This window comes from Trachypithecus francoisi, unplaced genomic scaffold, assembly GCF_009764315.1.
Source record: "Trachypithecus francoisi isolate TF-2019V2 unplaced genomic scaffold, Tfra_2.0 Lachesis_group7, whole genome shotgun sequence".
NCBI lineage: Eukaryota > Metazoa > Chordata > Mammalia > Primates > Cercopithecidae > Trachypithecus > Trachypithecus francoisi.
In genome coordinates this window covers 50,666,680-50,685,274 of record NW_022681472.1, presented here as the reverse complement: position 1 = coordinate 50,685,274, position 18,595 = coordinate 50,666,680, and the positions used below count along the sequence as shown (strand labels likewise).

The 18,595-nt window shown below is 40.0% G+C and overlaps 1 protein-coding gene across 1 annotated transcript in view; it reads right to left on the bottom strand.

Moving 5' to 3' along the window:
* The window catches only part of INTS8 (integrator complex subunit 8), a 59,054-nt gene that overhangs the window by 1,652 nt on the left and 38,807 nt on the right, over positions 1–18,595 (bottom strand). Inside the window, exons 17-26 of the mRNA XM_033202658.1 lie at positions 14,504–14,688; positions 14,003–14,036; positions 12,999–13,055; positions 12,862–12,923; positions 7,565–7,683; positions 6,085–6,188; positions 4,978–5,028; positions 3,433–3,506; positions 3,297–3,361; positions 3,093–3,136 (exon numbers count right to left, since the gene is read on the bottom strand). Coding sequence (XP_033058549.1) covers positions 3,093–3,136; positions 3,297–3,361; positions 3,433–3,506; positions 4,978–5,028; positions 6,085–6,188; positions 7,565–7,683; positions 12,862–12,923; positions 12,999–13,055; positions 14,003–14,036; positions 14,504–14,688 — 795 coding nt within the window. The remainder of the gene's footprint in view (positions 1–3,092; positions 3,137–3,296; positions 3,362–3,432; positions 3,507–4,977; positions 5,029–6,084; positions 6,189–7,564; positions 7,684–12,861; positions 12,924–12,998; positions 13,056–14,002; positions 14,037–14,503; positions 14,689–18,595) is intronic.

Sequence of the window (18,595 nt, the reverse complement as noted above, 5' to 3'; positions counted from 1 at the left end):
GGCTTGAAGAGAGAGATGACTATTCAGATATGATCATCAGGTATGGGAAGTTAGGGAATAGGAGAAATCGCTGGATGATGCCATTCAACATGAAGGAATGCATGTGGCAAAAGTTGGTAGCTGAGTATAACCACAGTTGTTTCACACAGGTATCCCAAAGATAACTGGCTATAAAAACCCGAAGTGAGGCCGGGCACGGTGGCTCAAGCCTGTAATCCCAGCACTTTGGGAGGCCGAGACGGGCGGATCATGAGGTCAGGAGATGGAAACCATCCTGGCTAACACGGTGAAATCCCCCCGTCTCTACTAAAAAATACAAAAAAATTAGCCGGGCGAGGTGGCGGGCGCCTATAGTCCCAGCTGCTCGGGAGGCTGAGGCAGGAGAATGGCGTGAACCTGGGAGGTGGAGCTTGCAGTGAGCCAAGATCCGGCCACTGCACTCCAGCCTGGGTGACAGAGCAAGACTCCGTCTCAAAAAAAAAACAAAAACAAAAACAAAAACCCGAAGTGTGAGACAGAACTGGAATCGGAGCCAGATATTTGAGAGAAGTAATACACCCCACGTGAACACTAATCAAAACCAAGAGTGGATTAAATTACCTAGGGAGAATGTAGGGTTACAGAAAAGTAACCCAAGGACTAACTTCTTGAGAAAACCAAGTTTAAGGAGTAGGCAGAGGGAGACACCCACAACAAAGAAAAGGAAGAAATAGAGAAAAAGCAGTCCAATAAAAATGATGTCAGGGAAGCCAAAGGAATAAAGACTTTCAAGAAGGAAGGAGCTGTAATCAGGAAAAGGGCTGGAAAGTATCCAGTGGATCTGGCGTTTGGTGGCTCTTGAGAGAAAAGTAAGAGCAGTGATAGCATTAGTCAAATTGCTGGCTTGAAGAGCTTCAAAAGCTAGGCTGAGAGGGACAAGGGGGCCGGAGGTGGAGGCACAGACAACAAAAACTTGTATTAGGATGAAATATCTTACAGACTACGGAGAGGCTGACGACATAGGAAATCATATAACTCATTAAAAGGTTACTGAGGGGAGAGAATTCAAAGCATAAAAATTTGCCTTCATCAAAGAGTAGTATAACCTCTTACGGGCTGCATAGTGGGCTTAACAATGAGTACAGCTGTAGATTATTTTAAAGGCAAGAAGCAGCGAATGAAATAGGAATTTGAAGCTAGTACTCACAAGGTCACCATTCCCAAGACTAACATCCATGAGGACAGAGCCTGGCCAGTCTTCACTGGTATATGCCAAGCATAGAGGAGGTAAAGAAGTATGGAAAAGGTAGAGAGAGGATGAGGGCTTAAACAGGAAAGTCTAAAAATTAGAGTCCACAAAGAGAATGTGGACCACCGAACTAGTGGCAGGTAAAAAAGCTGACGGGCCAACTAAGGTTGGAGACTGGTTTGGCAGTGGCACCAGTTGTAGAACTTTTTCCAATAGTCTCAGTGGCCCAATAAAATAAAACACATAAGTTACTGAACTTATGCAGGGCTAGGGCTTTCCCAGGTCAGGTAAAGGATAAAGTGAAGATGCTAAAAATATTGATCAAGAGTAGCTCTATCATAGCAGGGGTTCCCAAACCTGGTTCATCATCAGACTACCCGGGAAACAAAAAAGGGATTCCAGGGTCCCACTTCAGACCAACTGAATCAGTATTTCTCAGTGTGCAGAATGGTATTTGTCATACTTGAGGTAAGTAGAGAAGGGAAGATGGAAGGGAATGACTGGGAAAAAAATGTCACAAACCTGAACATCTCACTGATCGTGAGGGGCTCAGGAACCAGGAAGTAAGAGAAGGATAGGTTATGGGCAGAAAGTGGGTTGCAGTATAAGATCTTACGTAGAGTAATTGTGAGTGGCTGGTACAGAGTAAAAATAACACTTCATAGATCTGAGGCTGACAAGGACTTGTAAAGTCCTTGGTGACGTCAGAGTGACAGGTAAATTCATCACGTCTTTTGACACATGTAGAGGAACAACCAGATGCTTACATGAGCTAGTAAGGAAGTAAGGTATGAAGGGTAAGGGTCTCAAAAAATGACAGAAGTAGAAGTGGTTTGGAAATAGCAAAAGGGAGCTAGGAAAATTTTTCAATATTGCCTTCCAGCCCCAGGTAAATCAGAAAAGGGAGAATGAATAGCCTCCAATCAAGTAGAACTGGCCTTCATGTTCTTTTTACTTTTTTTTTTTTAAGTGCTGTTATTATTCTGTTTCTTCTAAACAATAGGCATACACTTTAGTCCAAGTACAAAGTTTAAAAGACACTTAATAAATAGCATTTTTAAAAATATAAGTGAAATAACAAAGAAAAGATATGTGGTGATACTGCTGCAGTAAATGTTAGACAAGTAAATATGGCCATACAATTTAAAATGTTTTGGCCCATACATCAAATTTAGATACAGAGTTCATCTAATCAGTGATTCTGGGGCACCTAATATGTGCCAGACACCATTCTAGGTAACAACTATGACAAAACAAGTCCTTATCCTCATGGGGAAATAGATATTAGGTAAATATACAGTATTGTTAGATGTTGACAACTGTTCCAGAGAAAAATGTAAAAAGAAATGAGAGTAAGAGTACTGGAGGGAAAAGGAAAGCAGACATTGTTACTTTATAAGACGATCAGGAAAGGATTGAGGAGACACCTGAGGGAAGTTGGATGTTCTTGGAAGAGAAAATTTCAAAGGCCCTTCTTAGGTGGTGAATGTTCTTGGCTTGTTCAAAAAACAGAAGGGGTACTGGTGTAGCAGAAATTAGCAAGGAGGAAAAGTCAGATGGATAGGCTAGAGGTCAACTTGTATATAGCCTTATAAGCCATTGTAAGACTTTTAACTTTGTGTGAGATGATAAGCCATTGGAAGGTTTGGGGCTGAGAAATGACATGCTCTAATATTTTAAAATAATATATAATGACATGGAACAGCTAAAATTATCAAAAAAGGATCTTTTATGACGTAAACACTGATAATAAAGTTCTGGCAGTAACTAGGCACACAAAATCTATTTTTTGTTGGTTCACATCTTAACAATTGTTTAATATTCTGGGAACTATACCACTGAAGAAAGGCGTAAGGTAACTTACTGCAATTTGTCTTTTATCTGTTTCTCCTCTTTTATGATGAAGATCTAATGAATCAGTTAAGAAAAATAAATCTGACAGTATTAAATATAATGAGAGAATCTCAACTCATTTTCAGTTTTGATTTGGAAAATATACAATATTAAATATTCCTTTAACTTATAGAAATGGATCATTCTAACATCACACACATTGATGAAAGGATACAAGTCAAGTATTCCAAAATGGTAACATCCCATATGTAGTCGTAATAGGAGTCCATAGCATCGTGACTGAAAGAGAATTCAGTTACTTCTTAAGCAGAAAAATGTTGACCTCATTATTTTAAAAAAATTATTCATACCTGTTTTGTTCTTGCAGAGATTTAAATGCTGTTTTGTAGTCAATTTCTCTGAGGAACTGACATAAAATGGCCACCTACATTAACAAAGATTTGAAAATGGTTTCATTAATGAAAGCTTGGTTTTACAGAGTAATCTTGAATTATTTATATGAAGAATATATTATTTAAGAAGCCTTATAGATCACATTGAATCAGCTCATTTATGGATTCCACCCAATTTTACGTTCAAAAACCTTTATACACGTGTCTGTCTGACCAATATTTTCTTCATCAGTGACCTAAACCAAAAATTTTTAGAGGTCTGTTTGAATGAGAAGCTGGCAAAAAGCCAGTTCAGAAAACTGAAGGGGGTGGAAAACTGCCAAGCAAAAGTGTCATGACATTCAAGGACATACAGAGCGTACAATTAAACCTTTCACAGCTGGCAAGTATAGATGCTCATTTTGGCAAAATTTAGGCTGCCAGTCTGCTTAACATAGAAAACATTTCACTCAGGTCATAATGTCCATCTCTTTAAAAGATAGTTTTTATTGACTTAATTCACAAACCATAATAGTTACCTTCTTAAAGTACCCAATCTGGTGGGTTTTAGTATATTCACCAAGTTGTACAACCATCACCACTATGTAATTTCAAAACATTTTCACTACTTCCCTCAAAAAAGTCCATTAATTAGCAGTCACTCTCCATTCCCTCTCACCTCAAGCCTCTGATAACCACTAATTTACTTTGTCTCCATACTCTGAACATTTCATATGAATGGAATCATAGACTATGTAGTCTTTTGTGTCTAGCTTCTTTCACTTAGCATAATCTTTCAAGGTTCAGCCATGCTGTATCACGCAACAGTAACTCATTCCTTTCTATGGCTGAATAATACGTCATTGCATGGATATGCTGCATTGTGTTTAGTCATTCATCATTTGATAGACATTAGGGTTGTTTCTACTTTTTGGCTATTATGAATAAGGCTGCTGTGAACACTTGTGTACAACTTTTTCTGTGGACATATGTTTTCAATTCTTTTGAGTATACACCTAGGAGTGAAACTGCTGGGTCATATAATACTTTTTTACCTTTTTGAGGAACTGGGAAACTGTTTTCCTGAGGCTGTACCATTTCGATGCTACACCATTTTATATTCCCACCAGCAACATATGAGGGTGCCAGTGTCCCCACATCCTCACCAACATTTGTTTTTAAATGTCTTTAGATTACGGCCATCCCAGTGGGTAGGAAGTGGTATCTCATGGTTTTGATTTGCATTTCCCTAATGACTAATGCACATTTCTAATCTAAAGTATCTTTAAAAACTTGAAAAATACTTTTTTCCCATTTAGGAGGTTTAAAGATCAATGTTTTTAATTCATACTTTCATTTTAGTTGACATTGTATAAACTATTAAAAAAATTAAAGAATATGCCAAACTCTTACATACCCTAAGTGATTTCGATATGTAAAATAAATATAATTTCCAGTTCAATGCTTTATTATAAACTCTAACATACATAAAAACAAAACAACTTCATAATATTATAAACTAACCTGTGTGTGGCAATTCAGCAAAGAACAACATTTTATCATTCGTTTTATTACCTACAAAAGCAAAATTCTCATTATTTTCAAAAACCAGCTAACATGGATTGTAACAAATGTGCCACTTCACAAATGTGAAGCTGTGTGTGGAGGAACAGGGTATATGGGAACTCTGTACCTTTTATTCAATTTTGCTGTGAACCTAAAAGTGCTGTAAAAAAAAAAAAAACTAAAAATCTAATAAATGTTCAATCTTATTTCAAAAGCCATTATAAGTGTTTTTAAAATATCATTTAAGTTATGATACTGGTAGTACATCGGAGGAAATAGCAACGCATATCAAAAAAAAAAAAAATGGACAAAATTTGATACCAGGTGCAGGAATGGGGAGGAAATGGGAAGAAGTAGTTCAAAGGGCACAAATTTGCAATTAGAGTAAGTCCAGCAAGCTGATATACAGTATGAGGACTAGAATTCATTATACTGTACTGTATACTAACAATCTGCTGAGAGATTTTAGGTGCTCTTATCACAAAAAATGGGTAACTAAGGAAGGCAACGGATATGTTTCTTTGTTTGACTGTAGTAATCATTTCACTGCGTATATTAAAACATAATTCTGTATATCTTAAATATATACCAAAGAAATTAAGAAAAAAAAGGGATTTAGGAGATAGAATCCATATGACTTGAGAGCTAACTGGATGGTGGCAGGAGGATCAGTAAAGAAAAAAGTCAAAAATGATGGCCAGGGTTTGGGCTTGAATAACTCAGATGGTTAAACAAAAAAGGTTGTTTGGTATTTTGCAGTTTTTTTTTTGTTTTTGAAAGGGCACGTGAATTTATTAGGAGTGTATTAGGAGTTTATTACTTTATGGTAAAGTAAGATACAAATCAGTTTGGACAAGTTGAATTTGAGGTGTTTTGGGGGAATCAAGATAGCTATAAGTGCTAGAAATAGGGACAATGAAAATACGGAGAGCAATCTGTTCTAGAGTCATGAATCTGGGACTTACAATCATATTACAAGGAAATGGGTAAGTTCAGCCAAAAGGGGGCCCATGAAGAACATATACAGGTAGGCAAGAAGCCAGCCAGCCCATGAAAACAATTTACCTGGTCTGTATAAACATCAGGGGGCACAGCCTTGTTAAAGAAGTCAGAACACACAGCTCCTGCCTGGAGGTAATAGTGAAGAGCTGCTGAATACTGATTCGTTGCTGAAACAGAAAAATAGACATAAAGCATTAGAGGTAACAGTTGAAAAACAGGGCTTCCTTTGTGAAGAGTCAGGTGAAACCTCGTAAGTTAACACAAGCAGATTAAACCACAGATCTAGAAATAAAACGTTAGTTCATATTTCTTGCCAAATGTCCTAGCACAGAATTTAGTATTTGGAGATTTTACTTCCCAAATGTCCAAACTAGAAACAAATTATAATTTTGTGAAGTAGTTCAGAATCGGTATATCAAGAACTTGACAGCTATTAAGCTGATACTGTGAATTTGATAGATATCGAGAACCTGATAGCTTCTTTTGGGGACTGGGGTGGAAATAAGCATTAAAATCAGCATTTGCGTCAAAGTAATCCAGAGGAGAGAGGAATGATGTGGGAAAGGGCACACATGAAACAAGACTGGCCATGAGCTAATTACTGTTAATTAGTAGCTGGGTGGTAGACACATGGGTGTTCAGCCCACTATCCCTTTTATCTTCATATCTTGAACTTTCCCTCTAAAAAATTCAACTCATTAGGAAACAAATACGATAGGAAAAAATCTTAATAAAAAACCAACTCCTAAAACACAGATTCTGAAATGATTCTAGTCAGAAATTTTATTTGATCTGTAGAGTCACAGAAGCACTGAAAGTTTCGTACCAAGTGGGAAAACCTTATCACATACAACCTAGCACAGGGGTAATGGGGAGAGTTAGGATCTATCTCCAAGAATAAAAATAATGATCAAGTGTACCTGGAGAGAGTTTAGAACCTCTAAACAGTTGCATTTTAAAAAGAAAACCTCATTCTCCTTAAAGATGTTTTACCAATTAGATTAAAAAAATTCATGCCGGGCGCAGGGACTCACGCCTGTAATCCTAACACTGTGGGAGGCCGAGGCGGGCAGATCACCTGAGGTGAGGAGTTCAAGACCAGCCTGGCCAACATAGCAAAAACCAGTATCTACTAAAAATACAAAAATTAGCCAGTCGTGGTGGTGGGTGCCTATAATCCCAGCTACTTGCGAGGCTGAGGCAGGAGAATCACTTGAACCCGGGAAGCGGAGGTTGCAGTGAGTCAAGATCATGCCACTTCACTTCACTCCAGCCTGGGCGATAGAGCAAGACTCCATCTCAAAAAAAAAAAAATTCACTACTTTTTTAAAAAAGAGAATAAAGGTAGCCCACACAAAATCAAAAGCATCTGAACCAAAGGTTCCACACTAAAAAAAAGTATAAATACTTTTACCACTTTTATTTACTAAAGTAAATCTCAAGAAAATTTAACAAGTATTGCAATAAAATAGGTCATATATTTACTTTCACTTCAGAAAGTGCTATAAAAACAAAACACAAAGCAACTAAACATCTCACTTACCAAAGTAAATATCTGCCTGGATAATTAACCAGGAATGGTTATTTGGATTTATACTTAGTGTGTATCGAACCAGCTCTTTCACTGTGATTGCCACAGCTTCAAAGTCCACAGACTGCAGGCTAAAAGGAAAGACACATAACATTAATCTCTATTTTAAAAGTCAACTTTAAATTCCATGCATGCATTTATTAAAAACAAAAAGACTCAGCCAAGATTTAGGTGAACATAAATATAATGCTAAATACTAGGAGTAAATGTACTATAAGAACTATCAACACAACTAAGTCTAAGAAAGTATGATGGGCTAACTTTTTATGAGGGGTTGAAAACAATCTGATATTTGTTCTCTTTTCTTCAAAATGTCAAAGGTAGACAAGGCTGCACCAAGAAAGTGTATTTGCATCTTTTACAAATGATTAAAGCATATAAAAGTAGTAAGACACTTACCTTTGCTTTTAGCACGATTTATGGGCAACAAAAGAGACTCATAAAATGTCCCCAAATTATTTTTGTTTTTTTTTTTTTTGAGAGTCTCACTCTGTCGCCCAGGTTGGAGTGAAGTGGCGCGATCTCAGCTCACTGCAACCTCCACCTCCCGGGTTCAAGAGACTCCTCTGCCTCAGCCTCCTGAGTAGCTGGGATTACAGGCACCCACCACCACACCAGCTAATTTTTTTTTTTTTTTTGGTATTTTTAGTAGAGACGGGGTTTCACCACATTGGCCAGGCTGGTCTCAAATTCCTGGCCTCAGGCAATCTGCTCATCTCAGCCTCCCAAAGTGCTGGGATTACAGGCCTGAGTCACTGCACCTGGCCCCCAAATGATTTTTAAGTTCTGTTATCTATGAGAAGCCACAAAAAAATCAAGGACTCGACACTGACAATGTTGCCATGTGACCTTACATCCACCTTAAGGCTTCTTGCAAGAGTTACCGACTCCCCTCGAGATGTTTCAGGGGCCCTAATGGGGTGAGGGGCTGGATGTCCAAGTATATCACGTCAGTGCATTTGGCAGCCCCCAAGAATCAAGAAAAGGGTACTGTGAGCCTGGCTAAATGTGGACACCTTGAGGTACAGAAGATGGAACTGTGAAGAGAAAAGCGAGGCTGGCACTCAAGAAATTGCTAACTGCTACCACCTCCTAAGAGCAGTAAAGCACAAGGGTAGAGAATACAAGCTGTGGATTCAGACACATGGCTCTATCATTTACAAGGTGAATTCAGACAAGGTACTTCTGTTGCCCTAAGGGGTTACACTTTACCCTAACTCACCACTGTGCCCAGTACAGTGGAAAATGAATTGTGGGATTATTAGCAAATAGTCAATTATTTACTTAAACTTAAATAGTTATATAAGTTAAATTGGCTTATAATTTTATAGACATTTACAAAATATTACAAGTCTAAGAATTCTATGTATCAAATAGTTGGTTTTAAAAACGTAATCTTCAATCCAGTGCCATTTCCACTATTCTTGGAATCAATAAAGACTCCCACTAAGGAGAAATACTTTTCTCTAGTCAAACATTTAGTCATATTTTGTTTTCTCTGGGTCAATTTACATTAAAGTATTTTCATCATGAAGATAATAGTTAAGCCTACTATGTACCAGTCTTTATTCTAAATATCTAGCTTAGAAAATGTATTATTTCGGGCAGGGCACGGTGGCTCACGCCTGTAATCCCAGCACTTTGGGAGACTGAGGCAGGCAGATCACAAGGTCAGGAGATTAAGACCATCCTGGCTAACACGGTGCAATCCCGTCTCTACTAAAAATACAAAACATTAGCCAGACGTGGTGGTGGGCACCTGTAGTCCCGGCTACTCGGGAGGCTGAGGCAGGAGAATGGCATGAACCCAGGAGGTGGAGCTTGCAGTGAGCCGAGATCACGCTACTGCGCTCCAGCCTGGGTAACAGAGCAAGACTCCGTCTCAAAAAAACAAAAAATAAAAAATAAAATTAAAAAAAAGAAAAAAAGAAAATGTACTATTTCATCCTCACAATTCTGAGGCAGGTACTATTTTAGAGACGGGGAACACGGCACAGAAAGCAACTTACTGAAGGCATATACCGCTAAGTGAAAAGGCTAGGGCTCAAACCCCGGGTGTCTGACCCATAGCCCCTAGGGTAAACAATTCCTATGCCTCATTTATAAACACGCTGGAAATCAATCATTACAGTCTAAACTTAGGCCACAGAGGTAATACTACAGAGGCTAAAAAACACAACCATTAGGTGGGGCGTGGTAGCTCACGCCTGTAATCCCAGCACTTTGGGAGGCCGAGGAGGGCAGATCACAAGGTCAGGAGTTCGAGACCAGCCTGACCAACATAGTGAAACCTCATCTCTCCTAAAAATACAAAAATTAGCTGGGTGTGCTGGCATCTGCCTGTAATCCCAGCTACTCAGGAGGCTGAGGCAGGAGAATTGCTTGAACCTGTGAGGCGGAGGTTGCACTGAGCCGAGATCATGCCACAGTACTCCAGCCTGGGCAACAGAGCAAGACTCCGTCCCAAAAAAAAAAAAAAAAAATCAGCCAGGTGTGGTGGCACATGCCTGTAGTCTCAGCTACTCAAGAGGCTGAGGCTGGAGAATTGCTCAAACCCAGAAAGTGGAGGTTGCAGTAAGCCGAGATCATATCACTGCACTCCAGCTTAGGTGACAAGAGTGAGACTCTGTCTCAAAAAAAACCAAAAAAAAAAAAAAACAAAAACGCAACCACTGTAACCACCAATTAAAAATGCAAAACTGGGCTGGCCACAGTGGCTTATGCCTGTAATCCTAGCACTTTGGGAGGCTGAGGGATACAGATCACCTGAGGTCAGGAGTTTGGGACCTGCCTGACCAACATGGAGAAACCCTGTATCTACTAAAACTACAAAATTTGCCAAGCGTAGTGGCCCACAACTGTAATCCCAGGTACTCGGGAGGCTGAGGCAGGAGAATTGCTTGAACCGGGGAGACAGAAGTTGCGGTAAGCCAAGATTGTGCCATTGTACTCCAGCCTGGGCAAAAAGAGCGAAACTTTGTCTCAGAAAAAAAAAAAAAAAATCCAAACTGGCAGGCATGGTACTCACGCCTATAATCCCAGAGCTCTGGGAGGCCAAGGTGGGCAGATCTCTTGAGGCTAGGGGTTCAAGACCAGCATAGGAAACATGGTGAAACCCCATCTCTACTAAAAATATAAAAATAAATAGCTGGGGGTGGTGGTGTGCACCTGTAACCTCAGATACTTGGGAGGCTGAAGCATGAGAATTGCTTGAACCTGGCAGATGTAGGTTGCAGTGAGCTGAGATCTCGCCACTGCACTCCAGCCTGGGCAACAGAGCAACACTATGTCTCAAAAAAAAAAAAAAAAGAAAAAGTGTTTCTACCTGATTCTTGGATTGCTATCTAACAGATTTTATATAAAAATCAGAAACACAGCATGACGGACTCTGCAGTTCAAATGCTGTGAAGCACGCACATGTGTTTCATGCAGCATGGTGCTCCCTTGGGAAACAAGCCTCAGTAAGTGGAAGGCAGGGGCACTCACCTGCTCTGACCCTCCAAATCCCTGGACAAGACAAGGGAGCTTTTCCAATCTCTAAGATTGAGATGGAAACAAATTCTTTACTGTTATTCTATTATCAGCTTGCCTATGCACTGAAATCTTTTCTTCCTCAAAGATACCACTAAGAGTAATAACACAAGGCTTGGACAAGCACAAAGTAAGAAGAGTGAGAGGGAAGGCAGGGAGGAAAAACACTTGGGAGGAAACAAGTGGATTCCCCTATATGAGAAGTTGCTATGTGTGGGAAAAGAAAAATGTAAATGATTCCTTCAAGTAAATGAACAGTTTTTCCTTCCCTAAAAAATGTCCCCATCATCTTACTGTGATTCTCAGGTAATGCATGCAAAAGGGAATATTTCTCAAAGTAATTAAAGAAGTTTAGCATAGTTCCTACAGCAACTAAAAGAGATTGGGAGACTTTTTGATAACTGCAGCATTAGATGAGACATACAAAAAAATTATGAAAAAACAAATCACTTTCAAATGGATACTTGTAAAAGAAATAAGATGCTAGGCCGGGCGCGGTGGCTCAAGCCTGTAATCCCAGCACTTTGGGAGGCCGAGACGGGCGGATCACGAGGTCAGGAGATCGAGACCATCCTGGCTAACACTGTGAACCCCGTCTCTACTAAAAATACAAAAAACTAGCCGGGCGAGGTGGCGGGCGCCTGTAGTCCCAGCTACTCGGGAGGCTGAGGCAGGAGAATGGCGTAAACCCGGGAGGCGGAGCTTGCAGTGAGCTGAGATCTGGCCACTGCACTCCAGCCCGGGCGACAGAGCGAGACTCCGTCTCAAAAAAAAAAAAAAAAAAAAGAAATAAGATGCTGGAAACCTGATAGAAAGTCATTCTTTCATTGGCCCCAATTTTCAAATTCTACTGACAATCAGGACCACTTTATCTTCTGTTCTAAGGCTGATAAATCTTAACTCCTACTTAAAAGAGTTATGCTGGGCCGGGTGTGGTAGCTCCTGCCTGTAATCCCAGCACTTTGGGAGGCTGAGGTAGGTGCATCACTTGAGATCAGGAGTTTGAGAGCAGCCTGGCCAACATGGCAAACCCACGTCTCTACCAAAAATACAAAAATTAGCCAGGCGTGGTGGCGGACACCTGTAATCCCAGCTATTTGGGAGGCTGAGGCATGAGAATCGCTTGAACCCGGGAGGCAGGGGGTGCAGTGAGCAGAAATTGTATCACTGCATTCCAGCCTGGGCAACTGAGTGAGACTCCGCCTCAAAAAAAAAAAAAGTTATGCCTTATCCACAATCTATAGGAAGATAATTATGAAACAGAGAAACACAAAGACTCGGCCAGGCACGGTGGCTCAAGCCTGTAATCCCAGCACTTTGGGAGGCCGAGACGGGCGGATCACGAGGTCAGGAGATCGAGACCATCCTGGCTAACACGGTGAAACCCCGTCTCTACTAAAAATACAAAAAACTAGCCGGGCGAGGTGGCGGGCGCCTGTAGTCCCAGCTACTCGGGAGGCTGAGGCAGGAGAATGGCGGGAACCCGGGAGGCGGAGCTTGCAGTGAGCCGAGATTGCGCCACTGCACTCCAGTCTGGGCGACAGAGCGAGACTCCGCCTCAAAAAAAAAAAAAAAAAAAAAAAGAGAAACACAAAGACTGTAGAATCTTAGCAGATTTCTGGTCCTTTAATAAAATTATCTAAAGGTATCTTTGCTAGTCAGAATGGTTTCCAAATACATAACTCATTTAATAAAATATAAGCTATACCACTACTTACTTGGGAATGGAAGATGGCCAAATAGAAATGTGTTCAGCTGTAATATCATTCACAATGTCCTCCTTTAAAAAGAAAAAAGGTGTGATTTACAAAGAAATTTCTTTCAAATTTTTTAAATGAAATTATGAAATACTTACCCGAACATTGTGAAGTTTCACAAACAGTGATAAAATAATAGTCAAAACCAGTGGTTCCTATGAGAAAGAAAACACAGAATCCTTAAACAGTGTGTGTGTATATTTATTTTTCTCCTGTCAACCTCACAGACATCAAGCAATTTAAAAGACCCTTGCCTTTTTAAAATTTAGCAACTGTTTTAGCATGTGCTTTAGCACACTAAAAATCAATTTTATTTTTAATTGCATGTGGGCAGGGGGGTGGATCACAGCACATAATTTATATAAAATTAGCATATTTAAATGTTTGGCTTATGGTGCTATCTCCAAGCTCAACTCCTCACATAACTCTTAAGTGACTTTTTATTCCTTCAAATAATGTTAAAAGGGTGAAACCTAGGTTATGTCCAGTAAATAAATATGACATTGATCCTACTAAGCAAAAATTAAAGCCAGGCTTCACACATCTAGTCCCTATTATGAAGACTTTTTTACAATTTAAAGAAATACCTGCTCCGTTCACTAAAACATGGTAAAGTAAATGAAAAACTTTTCCAATCAGATTATCCCACCCAACAATAATGATCACTGAAGAAAAGCACATTAACAGGCTACTTTAATAATTTAAGCAGAAGCCAGGCAAGGTGGCTAACACCTGTAATGACAGCACTTTGAGGGGCCAAGGAGGGAGGATCATTTGAGACCAGGAGTTAGAAATTAGCCTGGGCAACAAGGGGAGACTTCATCTCTACAAAAAGTGAGCTGGGCATGGTGACATGTGCCTGTAGTCCCAGTTCCTCAGAAAGCTGAGGCGGAACGACTGCTTAACCTCAAGAGTTAGAAGATGCAGTGAGTTATGATCACACCTCGGCACTCCAGCTTGGGTGACAGATCAAGACCCTGTCTCTTAAAAAAAAATTTAAATTAAAAAAAACAATAATCAGTATTTGAAGTACCCAATAATTTTTAGTCATAGTCTACAATAACCAGCAATAGTAATTAGAGCAATTTTTAATAAAACTTACTCGTAATTTTTTGATAAAAGAAAGCAGTTCGCTCCTACAAAACAAAAATTTTTGAATACACATTAAATATCAGAAATTAAAAATAAAATAAAGAAAGTAAATTATAGATGAAGGATTATTCTTAATGCTCCAATTCGGCAAGTATGAAAAGGAATGTAATATTCTATCGTCATACTAACCTAATAACATTTCTTCCCTGTTTTAATCACATGTGAAGTCTTCAATACTATCCAACCTTAAACACTACTGATTTTTAATTCCAGTTGATTAAATGATTAATAGTTTCTTAAAATGACATATAAACAGAAGATATTTCCAAAGGTGGCCAAGGCAGACAAGTTCATCACAGATGAGTACTGCAGAACTCGTAAGATTGTCCAACTTTATGATATACACAATAAAAGCTGATGTTCTTGAAATCAACCTTTAATAGGTCAATAGTATAAACAGGATAATTATTAAGAACTCGAACACAACTGACAGAAACATACCAATACATACCGATACATGATACCTAACGTAGATTCCCTCTGCTTTATTAGACTAACTCTGCCATCATTTCCTCGTTTGTGCTGACTGGACACACTACAGATTTGAACAACAACTTCCCAAAGGTCTTTGGCAGTCCGTCTACTTTCTTTAGGGCCTGGAAGTTCTTTGCATGTAGCTGCTAAAAGCTGTCCAAGCTATAACATGAAAAACAAAACACACAAAAGATAATCTGTAATGTCATGCACATTAGTTCTATTATCAAGGCACACTGGAGGAAAGATGGAATGACAGCCCAAACATACTAAGCACAGTTATTTTATGCTGTGCATTGTGTACGACCTTTGAGGAATTTAGGGCTCATTGTCTACTGACAGATCTGAATCTGAGAAAGATCCTCTGGTTCAAGCATACAAACTTTGTCTCTGAACAATTATAGTCTAGTGAAAATGAAAATGAGACAATGCAAAGAGATAGGTGATTTATTTATTTATTTTGTTTGTTTGTTTGTTTGTTTTGTTTTTTGAGACGGAGTCTCGCTCTGTCGCCCAGGCTGGAGTGCAGTGGCCGGATCTCAGCTCACTGCAAGCTCCGCCTCCCGGGTTTACGCCATTCTCCTGCCTCAGCCTCCCGAGTAGCTGGGACTACAGGCGCCCGCCACCTCGCCCGGCTAGCTTTTTGTATTTTTTAGTAGAGACGAGGTTTCACCGTGTTAGCCAGGATGGTCTCGATCTCCTGACCTCGTGATCCGCCCGTCTTGGCCTCCCAAAGTGCTGGGATTACAGGCTTGAGCCACCGCGCCCGGCCAGGTGATTTATTAAGTGGAAAAAAAACCGAGATGCTAAATACACATAGTATTATCCCACGTTACATCGGGAAAAAATTGTGTAATGGAAGGCATACACGTAGATGTTAACTGTAGTAAAAGCCCAGGGGGTGAGATTAAAATACTGCTTAGATTTTTCTCTCTCCCTTGCACACATACGCACACATACAACTTCTAACCACTAAAAAAAAATTGTTTCAATGAAAAAAATAAGGAAAAAAATAAGGAAACTGAAGTTGGTGGAATTAAGGGATACAGATTTAAAGCAATTTTTCTCTAAGAAAATTGGTAGCAACTGGGAATGGAGCTACTGCTCATCTGAGGAGGTAGAATTAAGGTAGGACAGGTTATATAAAGTGACTGGTGTGAATAAATGCAGCCTCAAGGACCTAAGACGTAGGGAGCACCCAGAAATAATGAGTGGAAAAGCTAAAAACAAAAGGGAAACACTAACTTACAATAAATTCAGAATTTCTTTTTTTTTTTTTGGAGGCAGGGTCTTGCTCTGTACCCAGGCTGGAGTGCAGTGGCATGATCTTGGCTCACTGCAACCTCCGCCTCCCAGGCTCAAACGACTCTTGTGCCTCAGCCTCCCGAGTAGCTGGAATTACAGGAATGTGCCATCATGCCCAGCTAATTTCTGTATTTTTAGTAGAGATGGGGTTTCACCATGTTGGCCAGGCTGGTCTCAAACTTCTGGCCTCAAGTGATCCATCCACTTCGGCCTCCCAAAGTGTTGAGATCACAGGCGTGAGCCATGCCACCTGGCCAAATTCAGAATTGGGACCCGTTATTCTTGTTCATATTAACTTTTATACTCCGTGGCTCTTGTAGAGGGTGCAGTAACAAGGATAATTTCAAATCCATCAGGAAACCCTTGTTTCTACTTAAAATTGACCTAGAAAATTTTCTAGGGGTCCCTACTGCTTAAGGCAGCTTTTTTAAGGCGGCAGCAAGATTGCGACAAAGACAAAAATTGGTGGTTTTTCTCTACATTTTCTGTTATGAAAAATTTCAAACAGAAAAATAAAAAAAAAATTCAATAAATACCTGACACATTGTGACTATTCTGCCATGTTTGCTTTATATATCTACATAAATTGTTTTGTTAAACCATATTAAACTAAGTTAGACACAATATTTCATCCCTAAATACTTCCATATACATCTTCTAAGGACAAGGACATTCTTCTCCATAACCACAACGCTGTGATCATGTCTAAGAAAATTAACAAGAGTACTGTGGCTTTCCAAAGCTCATAAGAATAACATAAAAACCCTACCTATACCAGGTGAATGGATATGACCAATGGCCTAGTAGGATATTTCATCCTGCATGCTCACCTAAAATACTCGCCTCTGACAAATGGAATCATGATACATGCAGCTATTCACTGCAGTGTAACGCCAGGGCTACCGGTGCTCTTAGCTCAAATTCATCTTCTGTTGTCAGGGATCATATGCTTTAGGTCACTGAATTTATTACATAAATTACATTTTTAAAATGTTCAGAGGTCTTAGGCCCCAAATCAACTGAATTCCACAAACATTCTTGAGCACCGACTATGTGGTGGGCATCATGGAAAGCACAACATAAAAATTAACTGCCCTGAAGCAGTTCATTGTCTTATAGAGAAGACAAGTGGATAAATAATTTATTATTCAGCATAAACACAACAAAAGAAACAGTCAACAGTACAACAGTACAAAGGAAGCAAGAAGACGAAGTGATTTACTCATTTACAGAGAAAAGAATATGGGAAAGCATCGAAGAAATCACACAAACAGGCAAAGCTGGGAAGGACATCCTGGCTAAGATGACAAACAGCATGTGCACAGGTGCAAAATGGAAACATGGAGTGGGCATGCTGGTGCTGCCAGCACAGGGCTGGAACACCAAGGGGCAGGTGAGCTGCATCTGGAGGAGGAGAAGCACGCACACCTTAAGAGGGTGGTAGGCCACATGAACAACCTAAGGTTTTAGCCTACACTAGGACCACTGTGGCTGCCAACCCCTACTACTACCACCTAGGCTCTTATCATCCGAGTGCCTATAAACCTGTGCCCTTTCCATTATGTGACACTACCACTCACTCTGATCTAAGGGGAAGACTAGACAGTTTTACATTATTTCAAAAGGGTGCATTTTAGTCACATGCTTAAGAATTTTCTGTGCCTATTTGTGTTACATAATACATGAGTAGGAAAATATATAACAGAATAGAAAACACTAAAATCACTAATACCCCATTATCCAGAGATAATGGCTGTTAATATCCTTTCAGACTTTTTCCTACACGTGTGTGCGTGTGTGTGTGGTGTATTCCACACCAAACTGGAAGTGTGGACACTGATTCAGATTATATTTTTTTTCAAAACACCATCCCTCATTCTAAACTTTCTCTAATTCCTTTTTCCTTGACATTAACAAGGCAGTGAGAGGGCAATTATGTATGGAAGGTGGCACACAAAACCCTAACCACCAGATGACATATGAGGAGACACCTAAGTGACAATTCTTTCGCAAAGTCACCACACATCCTTCCTGCTTTTGGACCAGATCAGGGGAACTGCAGGAAGCAGTGAGACAGCCTCTCCCAGAGTTAGGCAACCAACAAAACAATTTCCTGTGTCCTTACACATTGCAGACCCTCAAGCATTCATTACACAAACACATGCCTATCTCTCCTGGTGCACAGCTCCACAGAAGTCACTGCCAGAGGTAAAGAGTTACTCTACTGTCTTTGCACTCAGTGACAAGCTACGATTCTAAGTGTAAATGATAGTAACCTTGGAACAAAATGGTTCCCTCATCTGATTTTCTTAAAGGCTAAGAAAAGACTGTTGGGCATAATGAGACAAGTATCCAAGATATTAAGAACTCACATTCCAGAAAGTTCACTAAAGAGACAGAAATGATTCAGGCTGGGTGCGGTGGCTTATGCCTGTAATCCCAGCACTTTGGGAGGCCCAGGTGGATGGATCACCTGAGGTCAGGAGTTCGAGACCAGCTGTGGCAAAACCCATCTCTATTAAAAATACAAAACAAAAAAAAATTACCCGGGTGTGGTGGTGCACGCCTGTAATCCCAGCTACTTGGGAAGCTGAGGCACAAGAATGGGTTGAAACTGGGAGGTGGAGGTTGCAGTGAGCCGAGCCGGTGCCAATGCACTCCAGCCTGGGCGACAGAGGGAGACTCAGTCTCCAGAAAAAGAAGAGATAGATATGATTCAATGTCTGAAATTTCAAAGAAAGGGATAATTCAAGTATGGCAATTT